Source organism: Oryctolagus cuniculus, chromosome 19 (genome assembly GCF_051225735.1).
Source record: "Oryctolagus cuniculus isolate XC-2025 breed Fujian yellow rabbit chromosome 19, ASM5122573v1, whole genome shotgun sequence".
Classification (NCBI taxonomy): domain Eukaryota; kingdom Metazoa; phylum Chordata; class Mammalia; order Lagomorpha; family Leporidae; genus Oryctolagus; species Oryctolagus cuniculus.
Genome location: NC_142885.1, coordinates 44,345,053 through 44,355,714, shown reverse-complemented (window position 1 = coordinate 44,355,714; position 10,662 = coordinate 44,345,053). Strand labels below are relative to the sequence as shown.

Here is a 10,662-nt window from a genome sequence, read left to right as displayed (position 1 = left end):
GGTGTGGCCTGAGAGCTCTGCCTGGTTCTTCCTGGTTAAGGGTGTGCAAAGGTGACACCCTCAGGTTATTCGTGGTAAATCTCTCTCTTTTTATTTATTTATTTATTTTATTTATTCAGGGGGTAAGTATCACTGCAGGGAAGGGCTGTGCAGAATTGATGGTATTTAGCTTCCAGTCTTTGGCTCCTCTGGACTCCCACTGGGTTGCCTAGGCTACTGAATTGTAGTGACTCAGTTCCTTAACTCTCCCCCATTGATATGTAAATCCAGAGAGCAGGCCTGCTCTTTGTCTCTTGGGAATTCTTCAAGCCTTGCAGCCTTGTAACCTTTGCAAGGTTAGGGGGAAGAGAAACCCCGAAGCTTTTTTTTTTCCTTCTTTCCGGTGGTGAGTTTGCTGCACTTTCCGGCCCCCCTCTAGATTCTGACCCCCGTTTCCCCACCAATGTCTCGGGTTATTGAGCTCACCTCCCCTTCCAGCGCCGATGTGTGGACTCAGAGCCCTGAGCGTCCCAAGTCTCCCCGCTGTTGTCTGTGTGGCATGCACTCCCCTTGGAGCACTGGCGCGCAGACCCTGGGGCTTCTGCGGCTCGGTCCCGCGACTTGGCTTCCGCGCGGTGGGTGACCTTGTTCTCCCAGTAGGTCCTCCAATTCACAGCTGCTCCATCCAGAAGGGTTTCCCCTGCAATTTTTTTTTGTTTCTTTTTTCTGCGGCTACCGTAACTCCCCTTTTATTAAACTAAATTTTCCTGGACTATCGGTGCGCGCCCTCACTGTTCCGCCATCTTGGCTCCGCCCCTAAGCTTTTGCTAAGTTGTCTTTTCTAGTTGAGGAAATTTAAATCGGGTAATTCAGCTACTGCATTGGACAACATTTTCTATATCTCTGTAGCAATTTTTAAAATGAAAACTGATTCCTATTTTTTTTTCAAATTTATCTGACAGAAAGACACACACAATGGACAGACACACACCCACAGAGACAGAACAAGAGCTGCCCTCTGCTGCATTGCTCCCCAAAGCCTGCCTCCAGCCAAGGGCTGAAACTGGGAGCTGGAAGTTCTATCCAGGTCTCTTATGTTGGTGGCAAGAACCCAAGCGCCTGGGTCATCACCACAACCTCCCTGGGTCCATATTAGCAGGAAGCTAGACTCATGGGCTGCTACTCGGAATGCAGCAATGTAGTTTTTTGTTTTTTTTTTTAATATTTGTATTTATTTGAGGCAGAGTTACACTCAAAAGAGAGGCACAGAGAGGAAAGTCTTCCATCCACTGATTCATTCCCCCAAGTGGCCATAATGGTTGGAGCTGGGCTGATCCAAAGCTAGCAAACAGGAGCTTCTTCTGTGTCTCCCTTATAGTTGTAGGGGCCCAAGCACTTGAACCATCTTCCACTGCTTTCTCAGGGCATTAGCAGAGAGGTTGATGGGAAGAGGAGCAGCCAAAACACAACTGGCGCTCTTATAGAATGTGGGTGCCACAGGCAGAGGCTTAGCCTACCACACCATGGCACTGGCCCCAAACCCAGGCAGTTTAATGAGTGTCCTAACCAGTGACTTAACTGCTGGGCCAGATGTCCACCACATGATTCCTGTTTTAAGATGGAGAAGATCCCCAGTCCTGCAGGAGACCGAGGTACAGGAGCTAGAGAGCCCATGTATTATTGAAATGGGTAAAGAAATGTTTCTATTACATTAGATGGAATCATGGATACATTAGATAATTATCAAGGCTACCAATATGAAAGACTGGATCTTTAGCAAAACATTGAAATCAATACTGGCATATTAGCCATCCTTGTGTCTAATTGTTGACTATATCCAGCAAAAATAATTTTCATATCTTCATGGAATTTTGCTAAGAAGTATTAAAAACCTGTGAAGGATTTGTTTTAGAGGTAATATTCACTAATGTACTAATGTGAGAAAAAGTCACATCCAGCACAGACCATAACGATTGCAACATGCACATAAACTGTATTTTAACCTCCAATCTGCACCAGGCACTACATAATTTTAGTCAATGTGTGATTCATTTAAATTATCTCCATCAAAAGGACTGCAGCTCACTTCCAAGTGGCCATGCTGCAAAGGCTGAGCACATGGATCTACCCTTCACCATGACTGACATCAATGAGAAGACTCCAGCCTTATTCATGTGGATTTCTGCTGCAATCTACAGGAACAACTTTCATGAAATTAAAAGAAATGAGCCATAATGGAGTGAAAAGAAGAATTCTCTTTTAAAGTTATTTTGCTAAGGTACATATATCATAAAGTTATTATCTTAGTGGTTTTTTTTAAAGATTTATTTTACTTGAAAAGAAGAGTTACAGAGAGAGAGTGAGAGAGGTCTTCCATCCTCTGGTTCACTCTCAAATGGCCACAACAGCTGGAGCTGGGCTGACCCAAAGCCCAACCTGTGAATGCTGCTTCTTGCCTTTTGCTCCTCAGTCTCTCCTCCTTTACTCTGCACAAATCACTCTCTCCATCAGTCTCTCTCCCTTTGTCTCTGGGATTTCTTCTCTTCTGCACCCCACACATCTTTGTTCCCATGATGTTTCCCTCAATCTCCCTCCCCCTTTCTCTCCCTCCATCTGCCCCCTCTCCTCCCTCCCACCTCCCTCTCCCTCTGGGATTCTCTTGCATCATCTCCCTGGACTTTTCTGTGGCTCAGGCCTCCAGGCTCTCTATTCCACTTTAGTCTTGTCCGTGGTTCCCCTGAAAATTCACCTCTGCCCATTTCTCAATAAAGAAACTGGAGGACTTTGGAAATCACAGGGCTTGTCAATCAATCTGTTTCAACTTCAGCTTCTCTTAGAAGACTCCTGGAGTTGGTGCCACTGAGGAGCAGCTGGCAAGATGAAGTCAGGCTCCTGACAAAGCCTGGACCACTGGTTGCACCCTCATGGTCATTACCACCAGGAATGGCTACCCCACTCCAGCCTGCAGCACCACAGTTTCTGCCCAGATTTGGGCTGTGTGAATCACATGGTGTCCGCCCCAGGGGGATCAAGTGGCCCTCCTGGAAGCAGACACTTAGGCAAAGGCAGCACCACACAAGGTTTATTAGGAGAATCACACAGACAGATAAGAGAGGAAGAGTCCTCGTGGGACAGGGAAAACATTCAGAAAATGGGCATCAGGTGGCTTTTGGACTCACAGGCACAGCCTGTTCCGGATAGCTGAATTTCCTATTCCAATTCCACAATGGCTCTCCTGGAAGACAAAAGAAATTGGGATTGTTTCCCCCATCTACTGACTTCTCCCTTTCTACATTTGTCCTCCGTGTTGTGTCTGCTCCTGATGTGTTCCACGTGCGGCTGTACCTGAGAGTCCTTACACCACACAAACCAACAGTCCTCACATCTCAGCCACAGACCTCTGCCTCCACCTGTGCACATTCGCACACTTCTCTTTCACCTTGTAGGTAGGATTTGCATTTTATTACTAGAGAGGGGAACTTTGCCTTTTCTTAGGAAACAGATTTTGCAAGTCTCTGGGTGTGAGCTATTGCACTCTCAGCTTCTTCTAATGCACTTAATGAGCATCTCTTGGTGATCTTGATAGAAGACGGCTGCATATATGTACTGTTAAGGTCGAGAACGGCCACCGCCCAAGGGACGACTCCAAAAGACCTCTCTCATGCAAATTGCAAAGGGTTTTTTTTTTATTTTTCCAGCATGCTGGGGCTCTCTGATCAAACCAGAACTGAGCAGCCCCGAGGAACTACAGCATAGGGTTTATAAAGGCAAAAACCGCAAAATCGGGAGGGGGGGTGCACGGTTGCTATACACGGTTGCTAAGATCAAAAAGAGAGTACATCGTTACTGGGGTCAACATAATGTAAGACCTAGGTGAAATTAATATCCATCATAATCTTAACAATACCAGTTACAATCGTACAATTCTCATTTGTGATCTTGACATTAATCCAAATTATATGTAAGACATAGACAAATCACATCTTTATCATTAACCCAGGTGCAACCTTTCTACTTTCAAGCTTGAGCAATCATGCTAGGGGTTTTCTGTGCTCTCTCAAGGGTGATGTAGTGCACTGCTATTGTCTGACTATTTGATATCATAGTTTCAGACCAGAGTCTCATGGTGGGGGGGTTACTTTCCCAGAATTCAGTCTCAAGTGCTCCAAAATGGAGTCCCTACAGTCAAGGTGCTACTTCAGTACCAGATATTTGTAGAATACTTTTCCCATGGATTTAATGTCTTCCTGCTCACAATGTCCTCAGAAACCAATAGGATCTTCACATCACAGCTCCACAGAGCACTCTCCTCAGGGGCTGGGACAGCGTGGGCACAGGGAGAGAGACCCATATTGCCTGATGTGACATGGAGAGGCAAGGGTGTCTGGAGGAGCTGAGACCCCTGAGGCTTCTTGTTGTGAGGCAGAGCCAGCTGCCTGCTAATCTAGAGCCGACTTCATTGTGAGTATCCTTGGGGCATCATAAACTCAGGCAGAACCTGGACACACCCATGAGACTCCTTCCCTTTTCCTTCAGACTGTGGACAGAGGGCTGTAGGGCAACAAGACCACTCTGAGCAGGATGGTGCCCTGGACCATACTGGGTCATGAGGACTCTGCTCCAGCAGCTCCGTGTGACCCCAGGCAGCCTCTACCTGCTCTGTTCACACCGCCTGTCCTGCTAGGTCAGCTTTCCAGCCCCCATCTTATGGAGCTCAAAGTGACCCTATACGGCCCCTCCTCATCTCCTCCTCTTTGCCACCCCTCATTTACACCCAGGAGGTTCACTCCCTCTTTTACACACTGGGGTCCTTCGCTGGCACTTCCATTACAGCAATGACCAGTCCAGCGCTGAGCGTTGTGAGACCCTACAGGACCCTGCACTTCTCAAAGCCAAGGCCAAGTCTCATCCCTCACAGAGCTGAGCATATCCCCCTTCCCCACACCAGGTTCCTTGCTCTGCAAAACTGCTCTTTCTGACTTCTATAGATGACTTTTTTCCTCATCTAAACAGACACCTGCACAAGATAGGGCTGTGGTGCAGCCCACTGTGTGTCCTCAGAATCAATCATGAGCAGTTACAAGGCCCTCAGGTAGCCTCACCCTTGAAATGCAAAGCCCGGCAGAATCACAGGGATATTTTGTTGTCGGAATAAAAATGAGAGAAAAGATACCGGTACACTTTGCAAGTCAGTTCATTCAGGGTAGATCATCCTACCAAATTCTGGAGACAGAGGTGCTGGCCGAGGTCTTGGAATCCACCAGGGTGGAGGAGGTGGCGGATAGCCCATGAAGGATTCTTTGTAGCCCCCCATGTGGTAGGGCATGTAGGGTGGTCTTGGGAAAGGAGGAGGTCCTCCTGCAGCCATGCTGACCTGCAGAGCAGAAGTTAACATTTTGAAGTAGATTAATATCATGGGCAACACCAATACCAACACAACTGAATCACAGTACAGCAGGTGATAATGGCGGGCGCCTTCCTCTCCACCAGGTATTAAATAAGCAGCCTCAGCACCACAAAACTCTCCTCTTCCACTGGATCCCAACAGCTTGAGGAGTGAAGGGAAGTCACAGGATGAACTGCTGTCACCACACATCACTGTCCATGTCTGCAGAGGTATGTCCCAGAGAAACAGTGCCATGGCAAACTGATAGACACACACTCCATACAGATGACCTCCATGTCAAGGACTACCCAACATATCCACAGACATTTCCTGCACATTAAAAAGAGATGATTGAAGGAGGGGAAAGTCCACTTTGCACACATTAGAGGGCCTCTCCCAATCCCTGCTTCCCTCCCTGGCTGAGGGTCTCCTCACTGGGGGTGCTGCCCCTGGACACAGGATCTCCTGGGGAATGCAGATTCCTGATGTCTTGTAGGGAAACTGGGAATGTGATTTTCCAGAAACCATGTTACCCACTGGAGTTAGGTAGGCACGGGTATCTATCTTAATTCATAGGCAAGACTGAATTGGAAGTACTCTGGGAGCTGCACACTACTTTTATCTCCTACACAAACAAGGTGGGAAATAAGAAAGTTAAAACAAGGTACATTTTCATTTCAAACTACAGATGTCCAGTGGCATCTGAATGGAAAATCACCAACATCAGCATCTACACAGGTCACACAAAAACCTGCATATGGGAACCTCAATTAGGCTCTCCTGGGAATTGGCCTTGCAGGTAAATGCTGGTGAACACTCTTCACTATCTCACAGCAGGTGAGCATTTGCCATTCTGCAAACATGATCCCTGAAGCTTCAGAATATTCCACAGAGGGCCCCACTGGAGGGTTTTCTGCACAGCCCATTTACCAAGAGAAATGAGACAGTGATTTGCTTTGTCCAAGAGCATTCAATATTGAACAAAACACAAAAAATCATGGATTCTGTGGGTGAAGATGTTCTGAATGGTTAAACAACCTAAATCAAAACAGGAAAGGAGGTATTTTATTCCGACAATGAAATGTGGCCTGGCCACCTCCCAGGTTGTAGAAGCTTGGGGGGAGTCACTATGCCATGAGGCTGAAGGTCACAGCCATCTTCTCTGCCAGTGATTTCCAGGAACTGACAAGCAAACCTTCAGGCTTCGGCCTGTAAAGCACCAGCACAGATGCTGAGCTGGAAAAGGAGAGGCCCACAGGCTCGTGGGGGAAGGCTTGGCTGCTTTGAAAAGTTACAGACACAGAAAAGGTATCACAGCACACACAGTCAGAAAATAATGGAAGAGAGAGTGCTGTATATGCAATGATCAGGTTTCAGGAAATCATTACAAGGAAAACGACCACAGCAATTACCTGTTCCTTCCTGGTGTCCTCAGCAGGGGATGAGCCTTGGTTCTTCATGTGACCTGCACAACTTCTGGAATCTGCCCAACAAGAGACAGCACTGTATTCTTTCTTAACAAAATGTTTATATATATATATATATATATATATATATATATATATATATATATATTCAAAAGGCAGAGACAGACAAATTCCATCTGCGGGTTCACTCCCCAAATGCTAGCAATAGCCAGGCTGAGGCAAGCAGCAAAGACCTCCATCCAGATCTCCTACATGCTTGTCAGGGACTCAAGTGCTTGAGCCACCATCTACCACCTCACAGGCACATTAGCAGGAAGGTAGATCGGAAGCAGAGGCAGGACTTAGTCTCACACAGTCCTCTGATATAGGACACGAGCATCCCAAGAGGCAGGTTTCCTGGGAGGAAATGGGGTTATTCTGCCTCAGTGTTGAGAAAACCCGCACACCTTTTCACCCTCTAAACTCAATCCCATGTTGGGTTTCTGGTCAGAGGCCCAGGGTTTACCAGGTGCCTCAGAAGAGCCCTGAGTACAAGGGGGAGGCCCATGTCCTCACTGAGGATGATGCCACCTTAGCCTGTGCCAGGGGTTCTCACCACAAACCAACTCATTGTACCTAAGTCAGTGCTAAAATTAGCTGGAAATGATATACATACCTAATATGTATAGAGGAAATTATAGTTTAAGAACATCCTTGGATATAAAGAATATCAATAAACCCTGGCCAACCATTTATAAATGGAAAAGGACTTAACTATATTAATGATGAGAGTGATGACAAAAGGAAAATGTTTTCATTGGGTTTATTGTAAAATTTGAGGGTTATAATAATATAGAAATGAAATTACATAGAAAATTAATTTACTGATGGAGCTCTATAGTTGACAGTAAAGGAAAAAAAAGCCAAAAAATAACACAGGCTGACTGCTGTAAAGCAGAGCTTGCAGAATATTACTAGAGGGACGATAGTCCAGGACATTTCCTCTCTTATCAGGATGTACAACCTTTATTGTCAAGTACTGTTGGTGCTACTAAGGCCTCTATCACTGACTCAAGGTGGACAGGAGGATCTGGCCAGGTTCCCTTCTATGCCCTTATTGTCAGTTAAAAATAACTGAGTTCAGGCTGGCTCCGCAGCTCACTAGGCTAATCCTCCACCTTGTGGTGCCGGCACACCGGGTTCTAGTCCCAGTCGGGGCACCAGATTCTGTCCCGGTTGCCCCTCTTCCAGGCCAGCTCTCTGCTGTGGCCAGGGAGTGCAGTGGAGGATGGCCCAAATACTTGGGCCCTGCACCCCATCGTAGACCAGGAGAAGTACCTGGCTCCTGCCATCAGATCAGCGTGGTGCACTAGCTGCAGCGGGCCAGCCACGGCGGCCATTGGAGGGTGAACCAATGGCAAAGGAAGACCTTTCTCTCTGTCTCTTTCTCTCTGTCCACTCTGCCTGTCTAAAAAAAAGATTAAAAAAAATAACTGAGTTCAAGTGCAGTTTAGGAGAGTCCCCAGTCAGTATTGGGGTCTGAGTTCTACCCTGCCTGGGGTCTGGTTGAAGAGCCACTTGTCCAGGGCACATGAGGAAAACGGCACCCAGCCTCCCTGCAGGACAATCATTTCTCTTTGCTAAGTGCATGGAACTCCTCAGGAAATGGAACAATCACTGCCCAGAGTGAGAAGCTGAGGGTGTGGAATCTGCAGGGGACATGAAGCTATCACCCTCCTTCCACACTGCTCCTACCTCTCCGTGGAGGGTTCTCCCAGCCAGGTCCCCCTGACACTGGCTTCTGCCTCCTGGATTCCTCTGCCTGCATTATTTCCAATCTTGAAGATAGAGAAAAAACAGATTTAAGTAACAGAACACACACATACACACCCCAGAACAAGTCCTTTACTAGACACTCAACAACTTAGTCTTAAATCAGAGACACGCTTAAAATGCCTGCTCTTTCATGCACCTGTGTTGCAAGTGGGCAGTCTCCCTCTTCTGCACCATCAACTCCCGCTCCAGAGCTTGAGCCCTGAGCTGTGGGGAGGAAAATACATGCACATTCAGTTGTGGAGAAGAGGGCAGAATGGAAACAACACATGAAAAATTTTTACCTCAATATCATGAGCCTTTTGTTTATGAACAGCAATCTGAAAAGGCCAACACAGAAAGTGAGGGCTTAGGGACTCTCAAGGGCCCTTTAACCATCCGCATTAAGACATGGAGGATGGTGCAGCTATTGGGCAGCATGCAGTTACCTCCTGTCTGAAGGTCTCCTTTTCTCGCTGCTGCTGAGCCTGCATTTCTTGCAGTCTTCTCCTGTGATTCAGAATCACTTTCATCAGATAAAGTACAATGTTGACTATCAATTTAAACAGCTTCCCAATGTTACGCTATCCTCAGATGTCAAAAATACTCAACATGGGCCGGCGCCACGGCTCACTAGGCTAATCCTCCGCCTAGCGGCGCCGGCACACCGGGTTCTAGTCCCAGTCGGGGCGCCGGATTCTGTCCCGGATGCCCCTCTTCCAGGCCAGCCCTCTGCTGTGGCCAGGGAGTGCAGTGGAGGATGGCCCAGGTGCTTGGGCCCTGCACCCCATGGGAGACCAGGAAAAGCACCTGGATCCTGGCTCCTGCCATCGGATCAGCGCGGTGCACCGGCCGCAGCGCGCCGGCCACGGCGGCCATTGGAGGGTGAACCAACGGCAAAGGAAGACCTTTCTCTCTGTCTCTCTCTCTCACTGTCCACTCTGCCTGTCAAAAAAAATAAAAAATAAAAAAAAATACTCAACATGATTGTAACAGTACAGAAAGAGTAAGCCCTACTGCTGCATCATTCCCTTATCCTTTATGTTACACCTGCAGGATTCCCAGCTGATGTCATCTCCTTATTTCCCTAGTTTTTCCTCCCTTGTGTGTCTTTTATCATAAAAGTCCATTCTATTACTTATATCCTTGCCATGTTTCTGAGGGCAGCAAGAACCAGGTCTATAAAATGGGGACAATCATTGTAATGGATTTGATCCATCCTACAATGAACTGTCTTCCTTAGGATTAGGAAGGTGGATTCTCACCACCCCAAAAAACAATCGAGTTTCCATGCAGTCAGGCCAGCATTTGGAATCAGGAACTGTGTAGGAACAGTATCACTTGGTCATTTGTAAACTTAAAATACTTGGTATAATCTTGTATGAATCGTCTCTATGTCTCTTGAACATTGCTTACAGTTTTCTTTTAACTGGGCCTAAGCATTATACAGTTAATCCAACCTTTGTTTCTGGACTGGTTATTTAGTCTCTGGACTCACACATAGTTCTCAATTTCTTCTTCAGCCCATTTCAAATTCTCCTCTTTCTCTGACAGCTTCATCTCCTTTTCCATCCACTCTTGTTTCCCTGCCATCTTCCTAGGATGGGAAAGAAATGCATATTTCCCAGAAGCCCATGTGGGATTATGCCTCCCCACTTGCTAACACTCTGAGTGCATGATGGGAAAGTCCCCTTGCAGGTATCCGTATAAACACACAGACCCACAAACAGTGCAGAATCAGAAGTGAAGCCTCCCACTAACAGAAGATGATCCATTGGCCAGCTGGCAAGTTCTCTCTAATTACTGTGTGCTCCTATGCATTAGCAATAAGTCAATGAATATACATAGCACCTGACACTAAGCAGTTGTGACTTTGAAATGGTGAACACACATTTGTGGAAAAGCAGGTCAAATCACTTCATCACTATTAATCCCATTAGGATGAGACAGGGGTTCTCACTCATCTGCCTCCACCCATGGAGGAATGTGATTCACAGTCTGGCTGGGACCAGACAACCTGATCTACAGAGATCCTTCCAGCTCATGGAGCACAGGAAATACACTGGCCTTTGCAGTAAA

The 10,662-nt window shown here is 46.9% G+C and overlaps 1 protein-coding gene across 1 annotated transcript; it reads right to left on the bottom strand.

Moving 5' to 3' along the window:
* Window positions 1–3,058: 3,058 nt before the first annotated feature.
* On the bottom strand, window positions 3,059–10,174 carry LOC149120523 (transport and Golgi organization protein 1 homolog). The gene is made up of 8 exons (XM_089321658.1): window positions 10,082–10,174; window positions 9,033–9,093; window positions 8,889–8,924; window positions 8,744–8,811; window positions 8,527–8,609; window positions 6,778–6,848; window positions 5,197–5,353; window positions 3,059–3,214 (listed from the first exon to the last, which is right to left on the bottom strand). Exons 1-8 carry the CDS (start codon window positions 10,153–10,155, stop codon window positions 3,138–3,140), a joined length of 627 nt encoding a protein of 208 aa, XP_089177784.1. The 5' UTR covers window positions 10,156–10,174; the 3' UTR covers window positions 3,059–3,137.
* Between the last annotated feature and the right edge of the window lie 488 nt (window positions 10,175–10,662).